General features: G+C 52.3%; 1 protein-coding gene across 6 annotated transcripts in view; it reads right to left on the bottom strand.

The window, feature by feature from the left end:
* Positions 1-18,458, bottom strand: part of FGF12 (fibroblast growth factor 12) — a 227,566-nt gene that overhangs the window by 79,288 nt on the left and 129,820 nt on the right. Inside the window, exon 1 of one of the 6 annotated variants that reach the window (XM_083847783.1) lies at positions 16,813-17,976. The exons of 3 other annotated variants lie outside the window; for them this stretch is intronic. In XM_083847783.1, coding sequence (XP_083703909.1) covers positions 16,813-17,011 — 199 coding nt within the window. In that variant the 5' untranslated portion in view covers positions 17,012-17,976. Of the gene's footprint in view, positions 1-1,461; positions 1,518-16,812; positions 17,977-18,458 lie in introns of those variants that run through there. 2 more of the 6 variants (XM_083847784.1, XM_083847786.1) reach the window with 2 other exon arrangements.

The following is an 18,458-nucleotide window of genomic DNA, read 5'->3' as shown; positions in this document are numbered from 1 at the left end:
TTTACCCCCGGGCATCTCCTGCCTGACGTCTGGGCATGAAGTGGGACACTGGGGCTTGTTATTCGTGCAGCAAGCAATTTGCCTGGGAGGCCTACAGACAAAATTTTACATGAAGCTTGCTTTTAACAAGGATGCACCCATCTTCCTCCCAAAGCTCACTACAGAGTTATTACTCGAAGAGGGGTGTGTAATCACAAGGTAAGATTTTTCCTGCTAGCCCTGAGGCAAAACTCTGCAGGTGGCTTTTAGGAGTCTCTCTACTGTTGTCATATATTTTAGCATCACTTCTTTCCAGCCACAAAGAATGACAATTTTATCAGTCTTCCAGCATTGCTACACCTTATGCTACAGCAATCATGGTTTCTATGCTGCCCTTTTTTTTTTTTTTTAATACCAGAAGCAGCAGGTCTCCTGGTCACTTAAAGATGGTGGGACATCCTGGTAAGTCACAGCAGAAGGCAGAAAGACAATTAAATAAGGCTGAGAGCTTTCCACACTTTAGCAACAAAAAACAGAAGAGAGCAGTCCTTCAATAAACACTGGGGGAGAAGACAACCCTGAGACTGTCTAAAATTCCCCCCGTGATACTGCCCCAGGCTATAATAAATAGGAGACAGAAACAAACCATAAAAAAGGAGGAAAAAATTGCAGCACAGCCAAGCACAAGCCCCTCCTTGACCACTTCCTTTCTATAACCCTCAGAATTCACCAGAAATCAAGCTCTGATCTATTCTTTAACCTCATCATCGTGTAGCAATGGGAACTCAGATTTCCCTGCTTTTAAAGGAGCAATATGGCATAACACACTTGAGCTAAACCCATTCCTCCCACTCAGGCTCCTCCGTACATTCGTCTGTTCTGCTGTAGCTTTCCCTACAGAAATGGAACTAAACTAACATGGACAAGGCTTCAGCTGCAACTTAGTGGCTCCCTGAAGACAGAGCCAAGCATTTCAGAATGGGTTTAAGAAAAAAGTTATGACTGCCTTGATCTCAAAGTACTGACTGAGCACAAGAGACTTCCATGCAGCATGTACTCCCACCGCAGCCCCATGCTATTAGGATCCCCACGGGATATATAAAGGAATGTTTTTGTCCTTATTTTATAAGGCATACCATTAAGCGTTAGAATGCTCGCATTAAAGATCCTGTTCTGGCCATTCATACACAGCCCTTCAGGGCTGAGGCATGGCAGAAAAAATGCAGCAGACCCACTGCATACACCAAGGCAGCGCACTCAGATCCCCCAAACATGACACTCCCTGAGGGCACAGGGGAAGATTGCCCCCCAGAAACATCCCTGGGGGGCAGAGCCACAGAGCAGACCAAGGACAGTACCAGAGAGCGAGAGCTAATTCATGGCTCTGCTCCTGGTCTGCAGCATCTGTCAGGCTAGGTAAAGACACAGCACTCAACTGCTGTTCCTTCCTAAACCAGTCACCCAATAACCAACTCATCGCACCTCCCCTGAGCAGCATCTCTCCTGCTCCCCTTTCCCCAGGCCAAGCTCCCCAGCTTTGCATGCCTTGCTTTTAACTTCCTGGCCCATTTGATACAGCTGAGGGCAACTAAGTCATGATCTGATTGCTAATCTCCTCGTCACTACTTAGACGGTAATGCGATGCTGGCGTTATGCAGTTCAGCTGTCCTGCTGCTGGGGCTTAAAGCCATCTCCATCCAGCATGGGCTGCTGTGCTTCCTGCCACTGCGCTGTATGGCAGCTTGCGTCCCCCGGGGCTTCCCAAAGGATGTGAGGAGTGCAGGGTGCTCACACCGATCTTGTTTGCTCTCCAGGCACATGCTTGCAGAGGCCAGGGGATTGTGCTGAAATCAGCTATCCAACAGTCACATCCCTCACCCCCAAAATGCAGGCACTGCTGCAGGTGTTTGCTACGTCGCTAGGAAAGAGAGTAAAAGCTCTGCAGAGTCACTGGGAGAAAAGCTTTTTATCAAAAATATCACTGTCTCTTTAATGACCTCTCCTTTAATTTCTGCTGTGTAAGGTGAATACGGAGCTCCCCCCATAACTGCAAAACGGGAAACACACAAGCAAGACATACTCCCCTAAATGCAGAGGGGAGCTGTGGGATCGTGCACCCAACGCTGCATTCAGCAGAGCCCCACTGAGAGCGCGATCTCACCTGTTCTTGTCGGCAAAGCAGCGGTACAAACACGGCCTGGGCACGTGCTGCAGCATAAACCCCACGGTGAAAACCACCTTATTCTCTATCATGTGCTGCAGGGGGGCTCAATAAAATCTAGTCCCCAAGCTTTGAAAGACCAAGGAATAGGGCGTGACTTTGATTTCCAGCCCAAACTCCGTTGTGGAAGGCAGCCTGCCACGGCCTCGCTTCTTGCAGTTCCCAGAACCCCTCTCGTTGCTGCTGTGTCTATCCGAGGCTTTGGGCTAGGAAACCTGGGGGGACTCAGCAAGGCCCCATTCACAGGAGCCACCTTAATCTCAACGCAGAGTTAATGGCAGGGATCTCTGAGGGCTTTAATAACCTCTTGAAAAGATGAAGGGCTTAGTGACCTCTCAGGGGTTGGAGCCACTGGCTCCGAGGACTCCAGCAATTTGCAGCGATGCTCCGGTTGGCCTCTACCAGAGGCTGCTGGTGCAGAACTGCTTTTAAATTCACTCCAGAAGTGCCAGAGGTCCTCTGTGTTTGCTATAGCTTAAACTCTGAAGCTCTTGGGTTACTGTTCTCCGCACAATAAGCTGTCATTGTCCTCTAGCTCACGCACCAAGCAGCCATTTTACATCCAGCAACCTACAGCGAGGCAGAAGGAAGGCACCTACTGAGTAATTTTGACAGGAGACTCATCAATTTGCCCTCTTTCTGCAGCAGGACGGGCTCCGACTCAAGGCCCCTGCCTGCTCCCAGCACAGCAAGGCTGGCTGAGGCTCCAGCGGCAGGCTCCCAAACCTGGCCAGCACCCGCTGCCCAGCAGAGGACAGCGGTCTGCCGAAGGAGAGCTCCTCCTGTGCCGACCTGAGCCCCGGCCGGGCATCCTGCTGACTGTCCTGGCGCCCGTGCAACAGTTCTGCTGAGGATGGGACTGTAAACGGGGGGCCTGGAATGCATCTCAGGAGTGTATTCCACCTAAGTGTATTTTAAACGTTTGTTTATTGCAATTAAGCATTTTAGGCTGGAATTTACACCTTCCATTATTCTCATTTTCCTCCGTTCAGGCTGCGGCTGTCATAATGGGAGGCTGATTTATGACTCACTGACTGCGCTCAAACCCGCACCGAAACCAGCATTCGGGTCGGGATGCAAACTGCTTCTAATTTCCTTAGATTAACTCCGCATTTCAAGTGCCACCACGGAAACTGCAGCTTCCCTCCCCTGAAAAGGACGGCTTCCAGAATACTTAATAAGCCAAATACCGCAAACACACGCTGACAGGGAAGGGCACCGAAATCCCCCTTCGGAAGCACGGTGTTAATGAAGGCTCGTACTAACTCGGCACGAAAATGCACCAGCGAGCTCCATGCAGATTACTATGGTGACAGGCATCGGCACAGAACTCGGGGAGAAAAAGAAGATGAAAAGCTGCAGGAGAAAAACGTGTTGGGGTTTTTTCCCACCCAGGAGCTGCTGGGTTCTCTGGGGCGTTGGGAGTTAAGATGAAGTAAGTGGTTTTCTCCAATTAAACGCATCACTGTCGGCAGAAGTTTAATGGCTCAGCTCACTACGATGATTCACCGAACCCACCCAAACTGGGAAGCTGAGGAATAACAGTGCTGGCAGCTGCGCCGGGAGCCGCTGCCCTTGCAGAGCAGGGGTGCCTCGCGACACGAGCTGCGACCACAGTGGAGCAGGAGCGTTTAGCAGGTGCTGTGCACCGGTGTCTGGGGCTGCACCTGCAGCGAGCCGTGCACCAGGCAGGTCGGAGCCTCCTGAGCCACGCGCGGGGCTCCCGGAGGACACTCCAACCGTGCCACTCAGGTGCGGAGGCAGGAAACCCTTTCTCTGCAAATAGGGCACGACACTGCAAAGCGCTGAGCGTTTTTGGCTCCCATGGGAGTCACCGAGTATGAAAATGCATGCAGGCGGAGGCAAGGAGGGCATTTCCCAGCCCTATAAAATGTTTACCCATAGCAAAAAATCACAGTAAAATCGTTCTGAGCGGAGGAACGTGCTCCACCACTGGCAGGTCCCGGAGGGACTGGGCAGTGCAGCCCCTGGCGTCCCGAGCTCCAGGCTGGCAGGGGGCAAAGAAGCGTGTGCAGTGCAGAACGAGGGGGCTGCCCCAGCACCGGGAGGCTCCGTAGCAAAGCGAGGCATCCAGCCCCACCTTGCAGAGCTGCCCCAAACCTCTTTGGTTTAGATACAGCCACTTGGGCTTAGCACATGTGCACCTCACCCAGCCCACAAGGAGGATGGAGAGGTGTAACCAGAGACTGACTGATGCTAAGACATTTATTCCTGCGGACGGTGATGCTGGGGGCACCAGACAGCTGATCCTTTCCTGGTGACGCAGAACGAAGGCCATGCCTAGCTCCAGTCCACCGTGATTACAGGGTTAGAGCCACCCTCCAATTACAGGGAATTTATTTTGAGAGGAAAATGGCTCGGGGACAATAGGGCTGCACGGCACGTGTGTATTTACTCATCTCAAGTGTAAATCTCCACCCAGGGCTAATAACTACAGCGAGCCAACTGGTGTTTCCAGGATGCATTACATGAAATAACAGGCTGTGCTGACAGGGATGGCCTCTGCAGCTGAAGGACAGGCTTCCGAAAATGACATTTCCCTAACTCAGAAGGATGATGGGCTCACGTTGATGACAGCACCCATCAAAGCAATCACCCCTTGTCACTGTCGGTGAGTCACTAGAGCAGAATGGCACCTTGTAAGCAAAAAGAGCATCCAGAGAAGTGATTTCCTTTCCTGTGCTGATGTCTGCAAGGAGGAATAGTAATGAGCCCTCCGGCACTGAGCACAGCTTCCTGCCCGCACCCCTCTACCAAGGAGCAGACACGTACAAAGCCCTGCACGACGCCTGCTTCGCTGCTACAAAGCCGAGACCCGCCAGGGAAGGCTGTTGCTCCCTCGCAGAGGAGGTGGAAAGGCTGTGTTTGCACCGCACTGGTGTTCACGCAAGCCCTCCCATGTCCAGGGAATCGGCTTTACAGAGATATTAACACGAGCACGAGGCAAGGGACAGAAGAAGGAGTCACAGAAAGCACTGGAAACGAGGGGTGCAGCCACGGGGCCACTGCTGCACGCCTCTGCCAGCCCACCTCTTCCTAGGAGCCCACGGGCACCAGACGGAGGCAGCAGCCAGCCCGCAGCTCACCCGCTCCCCTGGGCCCTGACCCCATGTGACAGCCATCTCGGGTCCAGGGCTCAAGGAAAAAGAGGTCCCAAGTCTTGGATCAGTTCTCCTAGAAAGCAAATGCCAAACTAGCATACAGGACACGTAAGCTACCCCCCGTGAGCAGTTCCAGCACACAAGCTAGGGATGGCACAGCCACCCCAGCGCTAAAGGCCCGAAAAACGTCCCCAAAGCCCACCACAGCTGAAAGCAATGCGATGACAAGAGGAAGAGGACTGATGGCCTCACTGCCACCAGCTATTTTGGCACAGAGTCGCTGACTACCTCTGGGTGCAATTATTCAGCTGAATACTTTTATTGTTCAGAAACGCAGAGTAAGAGCAGCTGAAGCTATACACAAACTCCATCTCATTAATGGGGAGAAAAGAGATCTGAAAAGTGTAAACGTTTTGATTTTTTTCTTTTGAGACAATGCTTTCTTTGGAAATGCGATGAAAAAAAAAAAGATTTTAAGAGTTGGCGATGAAAGCCGAAGTTTCATTTTAAGAAGAATGAAATATTGCATTGGATCTGAATCCCCTCCTCCCTGCAAACTTCTTTTATTTGACTAGAGAGCTAAAAAATCAATTCTTCATACAGCTGCACTCCTGGGTTTGTTTTCCTCTCCCCCAGGACATGGTTTGTGTTGCTGTTGATCCAGTGTGTTTCAGCAGCAGTCAAACTTTCAAAATCTTTTCCTTTAAAGCGCAATCTTCTACTTCTATATTGACTCCAGCTCTGATGAGGAGAAAGCCAATGCCTGATAGGAACTGAAGGTGTGAAGGAGAGATGCAGGGCTGTTCCAGGATTTAGGCAGGGTGAGCTTTCTTAGGCAAAGAATTAAGAAAACGAGAATTTTAACGGACCAGAAGTTGTAGCTAAAGCTCCTAAGCTGTCATTTTGCAGCACAGTCGATGCCTTGGCCACTAAAGGCTAAGGCAAGCTCATAAGTATGGACAGCAGAGCGCACAAGAGATATTATTTATTTGGAGGAAAACCCTGCAATTATTCCTGACATATTGTGTAATTAGCCAAAATTACAGCATATTCACCCAGAGTGAAACGGAGGATAGCATAAACATTATGTGTGAGCCCACAAGCCGTGAGCGCATTTCACGGGGGCACAAACGTGACCCCACGAGGCAGCCACGCGTGAGCCCCTCCACAGCAGCTTCTCCCCAGCCTGCGTCCGCCGGTGCTGGCTCCCGAGCAGCTCACGCAAAGAAACATCGGGAGGAAAATCCACGCTCCTGTGCTGAAGTAAGATTTAGCAATCAGGCGTCACCACAGCTATGTTGTCCCCAGAGCGTGGAGGGAAGGCAGGCTCAGACGGTGATGCCCGAGCTGCTGCTTTCTGCATGCTGCCGGGCTTTGCTGCCCGGAGCTGGAAGGAGGGAGGAAGAGAAAAGCAGCTCTGCCCGCTCCCCACGCTTGCAGCGCCTCTCACCCTACAAATGGGGATGGAGGGGGAAAGGGGCTCCTACGGGGCCACGTGCGACCCTGCAGGACCTCATCCGAAGGAGATGTTTGATGGGTCACAAATCCTGGGCGATTTTGTGGCAGCACTTTGCTGCTTATGTTAGCAAGGTTGTGTTTTGGTTTGTTTACTCCAATGCGCAACACAAAACTTCTTCGCTGTGAATTCACCAGGTTTCTTCCTGGTTTCCTACAAAGAAGATTTACGGTGGTAATGCTTCTACCAATGCTACCAGGGTAGGACCTAGAATCTGCTCCGCGGGGTGAAAAAACAAGATTAAGAAACACCTGCCTGGGGGACGCATGCCTGGTATCAGTGCAGGGCTAGAGCTTGACTAGCCAAACTTGTGGCCCCTTTGTGTGGTGACATTATCACACTTCTGCACCCCAAGTTTGTCAGAGGGCTCCACGGCACGGTCCCCTGCTCCCCCACGAGGCCCCCCATCGCTAACAGTCCTAGCCCGAGCTGAGCAGAAGCCATCCCTGCTGTTCACGCCTGCCACGGCGCTGTGATCTGTGCTATTCTCAGCTGCCGAAGCTCTCCGCTTCCTCCAGCAACCCGACAGGCCTGAAATACCGCAGAAATGCCGAGAAGCCCCTCACGCAAACAAAACACACTATGGAAACGCCTACGTCGTTCCTCCGCTCGGCTCCACAAGCTCAGGAAAGTAAACTCATTAAAATAGAAAATGGACAGAACACGCTCTGAACAAGGGCTGAGCAGAAAGAAATCCCTGGAGATGCTGTCGATGAGCCCCGTGTGGTCACTGGGTGGCAGCTCAGGGTCCCAGTGTCACCGTGCAGGCACGCAGTACCAGCAGGCATTAAGGTCTCCTGTTGATGCACTGTTCCTCCCGCGCTGCCTCAGCGTTTCTCCAAAGGGATGAGAGGCGTTAGACTTCTTTATTTAACAGGTAATGAGCCTGGCATGTAGAAAAATCAAAGCTGGAACCAGTCGGGCTGTGTTTCGAGATTTTCTTTTTTGCTCCACTGCACTAATGCAGATTAAGCCTTCCTGTAGCGGTTTGCAAGCGTTTTTTGACCCAAAATTATGATGTTACTAAATTTCGGCAATTATTACACAACACCAAAATGTGCATACAGAAAATGTGCTGCTTGTGACACTCTGCCTTGAAACAAGATTACACTTCAAAGAGAAGATAATGCTAAGACCAGCCAAAGCCTGCCGTGCAATTCCAAGTCCTCTTTCCTTCCTTTTGCTTTGTGAAAATACGCTTTGTTTACCTGCACAACAATTTCAATTTACCAGTGGAGCCAGAAGATTCCTTCAACCTACCAAAAATGCCTGTGGTTTTGGGAAGCCACCACCCACTTCTCTCCATCTAAAGCTCTGTTTTAAATAGGGAGCTGCTCAGTGATGCTTTGAGGTTTGGGTCTTGCTGCAGACACCTCGTTCCCCACGTCGGGCAGCCCCGAGGGTCCCAATGAGACAGGGTAGTTCACCGCCTGCCCTGCTGCTGGCTCGGGAGAGAGCTGTAAGCACAGAGATCTCTCCCCAGGGATTCATGTGCTCAGGATGACACAATGCAGACAGAGCAAAAAAGAAATCCTGCATGTCCAACAGGTCTCCGGCTGCAGCTCCTGCTTCTCCGGCCACCCAGGAGCCTCTCGCCACATGGGAACTTGGATCGAGCATCCCAAACTTCAGCTGGGGGTTTCTCATCACTCAGGAGCTGCCAGCAGGCTCTAGTTCTAAAATCTAGGATTTATTTCATGGAAAGCAGAGATGTATTTTTGTCAAAACGAAGAAATAAAACTAACAGATGAAATGTTTAAGGAAGTGGAGAAGGCACAGAAGGAAATGAAATAAAAGCCAAAATAAATGTTTATGAGTTGTAAATGACGATGCTGTGTGTCAGCCGGCAGGCAGATCCCGTCCTGAAGAGCAGACAACCAAGCTACGAGAAGCCAGCAGAGCACCGGTAGCAGCACCGCAAGCTCTGCCAGCCCTTTTAGCCACTGTCACAGGAAATCCCCACTGGAGCATGATGTCGGTCCCCGGAGGACGCATGCACAAGTGGCTGGAGATCGATAACTGAGATGTGAGGTGCCTGCAGCCAGCAATTAAGACCCAGACCTGGGTACAGGAGCCGTGCCAGGGAAAGGACCAGCCCCGGGCAGGGCGGAGGGTCCGATGTGTGCGACTCTTGCACCTCCTGTAGGCTCTCGGGTCCCCGGGGAGCCAACGCTGCTGTGCCTTCTTGCTAATTTCTCCCTGTCTTTCAGTTTTCCAGAAGACGTGGACTGGCTTTTGGCAGCCTGGCTTCGCTTTCAGCAGTCCCATGCAACTTAACCTTTTGCAAACAGTTTTGCTTTGGGGAATGAAGAGAATGTATTTATTTGGCAGGTCTGGCGAGATGGGTGGCAACTGCTAAGAAACTATCTGTGCAGCCAGCAAGGGGAGGGGAAAGCAAACCGTGCTGTTCTAGATAAATATCAATTAAGTGAGCATGTTAAGTGAGCAAGCCCCAAGGCTTGGCTCTTTTCTTCCCTCATTGCCATCAAAAATGCTCAAATATTTCAAGTTTTCTTTTCCTGAGAAAGGAACATTTTTTTTTTAATATATCTTTATCCTGACCACAATCAGCTTGCAGCTGGGAAAGAGGAGCCAGTCACAGAATTGTATTGCCTCTCGGTGGATGCCCTGCCTATTCATGGCAGGTAGTGTTCACCAGTCACACGTCCTCTATACGGAGCACGCTGCGGGAGGGGAAGGAGTGCCCCAGGACAGTGCTGCGGTACGGGGGAGCAGCTCCGTGCTGCACCCACCACAGTGGCTGCATCGAGCCCGGGATCTTCATCCTCACATCCAGCCCCCCGCTGTTGGAGGCAACCAGCCACCTCGCATCTCCCCTTTTCTGACGTCTACCAAAGGAGCCAAGCTCTCCCAACATGAACGCTACTGCCTCCTCTGAAGGAAGCACCACCTGGACAAAATCCCCCCTTCCTCCCCTGTACAGCTGCAGGCACAGCAGAGACATGCGAGGCTGAGAAGGGAGAGGTGTTGCTATTCCTGCCTGCCACCCTGACCCAAACCAGGGGCTGCAGCACAGCTCCACATCCTCCAAGCTCTGAGCTCTCCTGGGAGCAGCACGACCCCTAAGGCATCTCCTTGCAGGGACACCAAGCCACGCCAAACCCCAGCTCCTGTCAAAGCACAAAGCCCCGTTTAAAAAGAATTTATTCCCAGGATCTCTGCTAGTGTTGTTCGCTGGGTGAGGGGCCCAAAGCACGTCTGGGGCTCCAGTGCAGCTTTTAACCGAGATGCAGAGTAAAGCCAGCCTCCAGAAAGGCCGAGCTATTTCAGGACTCTGCTATGTGTCAGAACAGAGTAGAAGCTAAACAATAGACGTAGCAGTTTGCCTTATGCTCACGAAGGATAATGTATGAATACAAAGAATTCCATGTTAGCTAGGCAATAGAGACAAACCCCGTATTAAACTGGAGAGTATAAAGATAGCTTCCTGACGGACTGAATGTGTGCAGCCCCAGTACAGAGCAAGCATTTCGATGCAGGGTTCCTCACAGGACACTTCCAAGACTAAGGTACAACCATAACACAGCCACGGCAGTGATGCTAACCTCGAGCTGGAGGAAAGGCAAACGTGCAGCCCTTCTGCCGGCAGAACACGGAGACGTACGTGTTTTTAAGGGTTAGCCCTCTGGAGCTGCCTTCCCTGAACTGCTCTCTTCTGTACTCTTGGTCCCCTTCTCCTGCCAAGCCATGCAGCTTGCAAATACGAAAGGGATGTCAACCCCTCACGTGTTTTGCTTGTTAAAACCCTTCCTTTGATTTTAATAATAATAAATCACAGCTTGGCTTCGACTGTGCAGCAGAGAAGTCCCAGAAATGATGTGCACATGGCTGGTCAGAGGGACGGGTCTAATGGAGCAAATGCCAGAGGGACGGAACAAATGCCTACCTGGCCACCGTGCTATCTGCCAGCTCCTGGTGTGCACGTTTCGGGAGGGGAAAGAAGGAAAGCAGATAAGCCCAAGTGGGCTTGCACTTGCTCCTCACCACAGTGAGGCTCATTATCACGTTTTTCTCTCACAGAAGTGAGATTCCTGCAGCCTGCTCAGCTCCCGTGGCAGCTCTCCGCTCCACACTGCCCGAGTCAAGCTGTTGAATTTTGTTGTAATAGATCTCTTATCTGTTAAAATATGCAGTATCTGGTCTGCCGAAATTATTCTAAGTTCATGCTGAATTCAGCAAAGCAAGGAAGGAAGGAAGGAAGGAAGAAAATTTTGTCTTCCTTTTATATTTTTGGAACTCAAGCTTTCATTTTTTTTTATTTCATAACAGCATTTTGTTTAAAAGTATACCTGAAAATTAAAGAAAAATGCACATGAAAAATTCTCCAAATGAAATTGAACCTTTTTTTTCCCCCCAAAACCAGATACATCAGTCAATGATAAAATGATTTATATGCATCTTTTATTCTATGGGGAGCAAAAATAATCGCTCGTGGACCTCTTTTCCCCCTGACTTTTCCATTTGGCTGGCGACGGTGGAATCATTCATTTGCATTGCTCTAACAGGGAACTTCCTCTGCTGGCAAATAATTCCCACCGCTCCCACAAGCGCAGCTACCCCCGAGGCCGCTGGGGAGAAAAGATACCCATCCCTCCAGCAGCTTGGATGGCTTCCACAGATTGTCTTGGCATCGGCGGCGCCCAGCGCAGAGGTAGCGCCGCGGCTCGCTGAGGGACACGCTGCCCTGCCGCCCGTGCTGCGAGGGGCTGGCGGCTCAGCTCTCCGCACTCCGCAGTAACCCCGCGGCCTCCTCTTCCTGCCCCACGTCAGAGCCGCAGAGCCCGGGGGTGCTCTCCGACCTCCTCACCGCACCCGAGTGCAGACACACGCCATGACAGTCCCCTCATCTGGGAGTCACGAATGTGAGCGATGCCACCCCCGGGGCTCGATTTGAGAAAACGAAGCCTATTTGCCGAGCTGTCACGACCGGGAGGGAGCCTTTTTTCCCCCCTCCAGATTACTTTGGCATTTATTAGTACTTGGCGTACACACCTTCGTCCAGCTAGTGCTGCCGAGGGCTCTGCTAGCAAGGCGATGCCAGCATTTCCAGCCATTTCCATTGCCCCACTCCTCGGATGCAGGACAGGAGGGGCAGACAAGGGACAGTACCAAACCCTGCCGTGCACCAGGCAGAAGAAGGTGCTGGGCCACCCTCGGCTCGGTGCACACCCAGACACGGTGTACAGAACAGCGCTGGGATCCTGAACCATCCCGCGGCCAGCAGCTACCTGCTGAGTTAATTCGGACACCGGAGGGGCCAAATTCCACGGGTTTGCCAGGTATGGCAGCTCTTCTGAGACGGACGGCTACAAAAGCGGGCAAGGACTAGGACAAATTTGATGGAGAACTTAAAAAGTGCTTTTGCCATGAGCTTCAATCATCATTTCCACCCTACATGAAATCAGAAAGGGCTTCAGGATTTAACTCGGGGCATTTAACAGCTTACAGAGATGACAGACTTCTCAAACGTTTTAAATGAATCTCTGAATGAACAAGGTCCTTCTGTGTCCTTCAACTAAAGTTGCTCTCATATTTTACTTATACTGCTGCAAAAAGATCTACATATATATACTTTAAATTCCGAATCTCCATGTATTATTCAAACTGAGAAATACCGCAAAGGGAAAACATGTTTTAAGTTACTGCTTTTTTTTTTTTTCCTACATGTGAGCCATTTCCTTCACTTTGGAGGAAATCTTTAGATCTCCTTAAGGAAAAGCATCCTTCTCCTCGAGGAACACAAAATATATATCAGAAAAAAAAAGGAAAAAAAGAAGGGAAAAAAAACAGGTTGTTGTCATTGCTGTTCTTCTTCTTCCTGGGGGAAAAAACCTGTTTGACTCTAAGCTCTGCATTCTGAGCTGGAAACCCTCCTACAGAAACGATGCCTGAAGAGACAGAGACGATGCTCTGCAATGGCTGCTGCTGCCTGACCCAAAGGTGACTGAATTCAAACATCACCTCCCCGAGGAAGGGCACCCCTTCACCGGGCTCTGCTCGGACAGACCTGTCGCCACCCATCACGGACGCTGTGCCCGCTGCCCCAGCCTGCTTTCCCCTCCTGCAAGGCTCCCAAACTCCTTGAAGAACTGCTCTGCAGCCTGGCCATGATGAGAGGACAAGCCCAGCCCAGATCCCTGGGGTGCCCTCTGCCTCAGAAGATGAGCAATGAAGCAACAGCCACAGCTTTCGTGAGCAAGCTGGACCCACCAGCCCAGGGCTTCCAGCAGAACTACGCATCAAGCTGAGGAGGAAGCATGCCCGGATGCTTTAATTCAGCCCTAAAGAGGATGCAACAGCTTTGTTCAACCATTTGTTGGCTGAGAAGCTGTATAGGGCTGATTTGTGTTGTCTTCTGCATTCAGCTCTTGGATCTATCACTCTCTGATTAAGAGAATCTCTACATCTCTTGAGCCTGCATCAAAAAGCCATGCCATACACTGATTTCTTTTGAACCCTCTATCAAGTTACCACAGTCAGAACAAAACACGTACTTTAATCTTTTCTAGATGTACTTTATACACATAGTTGTGCAGGTGGTCTTCAACATATGCGTATTTTGCTCGACACCTGCACCACTGCTGCCAGCAGCCTGTATTAATTCACAATGATGGAATTAAGCCTGTGTGTCCAAATTTCCAGCTGCGTCCATCAGACTCAGTGTCCTTGTTTGGCCTGGCTCAAACTGACAAGCCACACCTTAGAGCCAAACACATAAAAGAGAGAAAGAACACAAGAAAGAGAGAGGGAGACCACGTGCAAGAGAGCTGCCTTTGCCCGTCAAAAAGGCAGACGAACCATGTGCTGGTTTTACAGCATGGTGCTTATTGCGGCCGACAAACGAGACGCCTCTGCAGTCTGTTTTCCCTAGGCGCTGATAGCTTTGGTTATACAAGATGTCCCTGCACGGACCTGCTCCCCCACAGCTTCCCAAAGCCCACAGTTACTCATGCCCACCACTGAGCCAGCCTGAGCTTCTCCCAGATGCGAGTTCTCCCTTCCCGTACGGGAGCAGGAGAATTTCATCCTCGCTTCGCACGAGCTGTGAAGCGGAGCACAGGGTGCCAGCTCTGCTAGCACCCATCCTTACGGAGTGTTTTAGTTCCGGCACTGAGTTGCACATCATAAACATTTAACTGACTTAAGCTCCCAGCACTACTTTTACAAAAGCAACAAGCAGAGGGGACACAAGCCCCATCAGATTCCATTTCTGCGGCGGTGCTCGCTGCTGTGGCTCCACCATCGCCATCTCATGAGCAGAGGGTTGCTTAAATCGCAGCGTGCTGGAATGAACATGGGGAATTAGGTCTCTGTGTCAGGGAACTGCCCCACGCCTTGGTTTCACCACCTGTAAAATGGGGAGCATGCTCTCCATTTGGTAGAGCCTGTTGGGTACTATAGATGTAAATCACTCTGCGAAAGCTAAGGATTTGGTCGGTTACTCCCTACAGCTGGAAAGCAAGGTCACGTTTAAAAAGGCACCAACAGCTCCCCTCGCAGTGTACCACTTCCAAATGGGATTTTAGCCCTTGTGAACGCGGATGTTTCTCACGTTCCTCTCACTGTCTTAGGAACTACTGAACCAGCATATCATTAAGTACACATAATCACTGGGGTTGTGGGTCACTGCACAATGTATGCACATCCCTTAAACCAGTTTCTATTCATTTGCATGCCATTTTCTATGCACGAGAGTGACTCTGCAATGAATAAGTAATCTGGCACAATACACTCCCTGAATAAACAATCCGAGTGGCAGCAAACCCAGCGGCACGCTGCCTCCTGAGCAGCACACCTGAGTCCAGGAGTAGGGTGTAACGCTGAAAAAAAACTCAATTTAAAAGGCTGATAGAGGGAACTAAAGCAGGAATTGTCGATAGCCTATTAAAGGCCAGCTGACATTTTAAAGCAAATTAATTTCTCTTCATTTTTAATTTTATAAAATGAATACAGTGCTGGTTACAAGTGATTGACTGACAGCTCTGAAGACCGAAAAGCTCTATTTTTACAGCACTGACTAGCATTGATCGTTCTTCTGAGTCAATAAAAAGTCTTCTTTAAATTACTCTGGTGTGTAACTTATTAAACACCTTCCTTAGCAAGACAGTCCATGTAAGTCAAGGGAGTTCTTAGATTTCAGCGACTCTTTGCAGGCGTTTAGTGAATCCAAGGGAAGCAGAATCAGACCCGTGCAGCTGGGAGCACTGTGGTAGGACCCATAAAGACTCACCACCTACATCCTACTACAAAAGTCACTCAAACTGTGATGCGACAAAGCATCTTGGTATCTAGGAAGCAGGTCTGGACTTCCCACCCTCTCAGTCCTTGGTCTGGGTTACATCATTCAATAGCAAATGGAGATGGAGAGCAATGAGACAGTATTTCATCAGTGAGACTCCCAGGTCCCACTCTTGATCCTACGAAGAGTGATTCCTGAGACAAAATGACAACACTTTTTGGGCAAGAGCCATTTTTTGGTCTGGACTCACAGGGTAATTAATATAGAGGATGGCCCAGCAGGCTACCACTCACCATAATGTGAGGAAAAAAAAGGCAACGCATTTTTTTCCCTTTAAATACGTCAAGCCATGCTATATTTCAGATAGTTTACAACCTCTTTTGGTAATTGCTTTAAAACAGACTGTTAAAAGAGTCTGGTTTTCATAGCATAGCCCACTGCAAGTCTTGAAGCATTTGGCTAGCTAAATGCAATCCCTGCCCCACAGCCTGTGCACCAGGGATGCTGACAACAATGCTACACCATAATTTTCTTTCCTCTTTACTGACAACAGCCAGAGTAAGTGGCCTTTCATGGTGAGAGGCTTTTCCTCTGTTTTTGTTCCTCCCTTGAGTGCAGGTCAAATACCTCAAACCAGAGACCAGAAGAGTAACCATCAGCTAGCTCTGACACCTTGCTGCAGTCGTGACTGAAAGACTTCAGATGTGGAAATGAGGCTTCATGAAAAGATTAATCAACAAAATATTAATGTATAGGGGAACCATGCAAGGATTGCACAAGTTGATGGCATAATGGAAGAGATGAGTAAACAAGCATCAGTCTTTTAACCATGATACTAACACCTGAGAAAAGTACCTGTTCATAGCAGCTTCTCAAATCAATCCGTGTTGTTTTTTTTTTTTTTCTCTTTACTTTAGTGGTGGTTTATAGCAGTGGAAAAACAGAGGAAGAAGTAAATAATAATCCCACTGAGAAACCACGAGGGGCCTTCTGCCAGGTACTGAGTTCTCACACCTACCAAGGACAGCTGAGAGCACAGAGCACCGCTCGGAACCGAAACTGTGGGCGGTGGTGGGACTTCATCATGGAAATGTGAGCAACATGTACACCAGGGCTGAAGTTTTCCACAAGGAACCGAGACCAACCACACACACACACACGTACAGAAGGATAAAGGAAAGCAAGGAAGAAAAGACAACCCCAAAATGCATTTCTAGGTCCTCGCAAGCTCAGTATTAGGTGCAACAGTCATGCAGCTGCCATCTGGAAAGCTTTCCGAGCTAATGAAATTCCCTATGCAACTCCGCTCAAGAAGTAGCACTTGATGGATCTAGTTATCAAATGGCCACGATTCTAATTGATCCTCAGCTCATCGATTTCCTTGTCACTATGCAGAAATTAAGAGCAGACTGTTGAAAAAGCGCACCTACAGGGAGGTGGAAAAATCCAGTCCCGGGTGAGGCCAACCCCGACCCAGCCACCGGCTCTCTGTCGCCGGAGGACCCCCGGCGCTCGCAGACGGGGCAGAGGCGGAGGGATGCTCGGAAGGATGCTCGCAGGGGCTCGGGGAGGAGATGCGCCAGGGCGAAAGTTGGGCGCCGAGCGAGCCCGTCCCCAGCCGGAGGGGGAGAGCCCCCACCCCGGGAGCTACCGGCTCCGGCGGCTGCCCCACGCCTCGGAGCGGGTCCCCAGGGCCCCGACCCTCTGTACTCACCCGGTCTCCTCCTCACCGGCCTTTTCCTGCCGCTGCAGAAGCGCACTTTGCTGAAGACCCCCAGGACGTGCCTCTCGCACAGGGAGCGCCCGTCCTTGCTGGGGCTGGAGCGGCGCTTGGAGGCGGACACCCGGTCGCTGTTGGACTCCCTCGCCTGCCGCTTCTGCCGGATCAACGAGCTGGCGATAGCCGCTGCCATCGCCGCTCATGGGCCCCCCGCGCCTCGCCAAAGCCGCTCCGCTCCGGGGGGCGCCGCCGGGGCTGGCCGGGCGCGCTGCGCCCCTCGCCCCCGGGGCGGGGGGAAGGGGGCCGGGGGCGCCCCGCTTAACGCGCTGCGGCCCCGAGTCCCGGCAGCGGGGAGGGCTCAGCCGGCCAGGCGGAGCAGGGAGCCCGGGCTAACAACCATGGCCGGCCGCCGGACCCCGCCGCCCATGGGGTTGCTGTCCCCGGAGAGCGCAAAGCCCGCTGCGGGAGGGTCGGCGGCGAAGCCCCCCGGGTGGGCGGGAGGGCGGACGGGCAGCGCCCCCGCGCCTTGTAAATCCGGGAGGCGGCCGCCCCGCTTGCAAAGGTCCGTCCGAGGCAGCTGGGGCCGAATCGGCGGAGCGGGGGGGGGGGGGGGGGGTCGCGGAGGATCCGAGGGGTTGGGGGGGAAGAGTCAGAGCCCCCCCAGCCCGCGGGCGGCCCCGGCCCCAGCGCGGCGGCTCCCGGGCGCGCACATGGCCGCGGCTCCGCTCCCGGGCTCAGGGCGAGCCGCGCTGCATTTCTGCTCGCACTCCTCCTCTTCCTCTTCTTTTTTTTTTCCCCCCTCCCCGCTCCGCTGGCGGAGAGGGGAAGGAAAAGCAGCCCCAAAGGAGAGAAAGAAAAAATTAAAAAAAAAAAAAAAAGCACCAGGCCGGCGAAGAAATAAAATAAATAAATAAATAATAATAATAAAAAAGGCGATGCAATAAAATTAATTTAAAAAAAAAAAAAGCGTCCCGGTTCGCGGGCGCGGGCTCACATCGCCGCAGCTCGGCGGCCCGGGCTCACACCGCCATGGCTGGCGCAGCTCCCCCGGCCCTGCTCGCAGCCTGTGCCCGGGCAGCGGGGCTCTCCCCGCCGCCAGCGCCCCGCATCGTCCGGCCCGGCGGGGGGCTGCGGCCGCTCGGCACCGGGGCGGCCCCGGGCCCGGCTGCAGCGGCAGGAGGAGCGACGCGAGGAGGAGGAGGAGGAGGAGGAAGAGGAGGAGGGCGGGGGGTGCGGCTGCCGCTCCGCGCGGGGCTCAGGATGCTCCGCGGGGCCGCCCGACGGCGGCGGGGCGAGGAGGAGCCGCGCCGTGCCCGCTGCTCGCCCGCATCCTTCGGTCCGGCAGCGAGGAATAACGGGGGGGGGTGGGGTGCCGGGGGGAGGAGAGGAGAGAGGGGAAGGAGGGGCCGGGGAAGCCCCCCCGGACGCCCACGCCGAGCGGGGCCGCTGCCAAGGCGGCGGGGAGCTCCGCAGCCCCGCGGCGGCCGGAGGGGGGGGGGGGGGGGTCGGTACCGGCCGGGGGCTGGGGGAGAATTGCAGCTGCTCCCGCTCGCCCTCCTCCTCCTCCTCCTCTACGCAATCCTACGTGATCGAGGTTCGGATGAGAAAAAAAAAGCTCGCAGGCAGAGCGAGCAGACTGC

Source organism: Anser anser (genome assembly GCF_964211835.1).
Source record: "Anser anser genome assembly, chromosome: 9".
NCBI lineage: Eukaryota > Metazoa > Chordata > Aves > Anseriformes > Anatidae > Anser > Anser anser.
The sequence above is the reverse complement of the archived record's forward strand: the minus strand, read 5'-3'. Positions and strand labels throughout refer to the sequence as shown.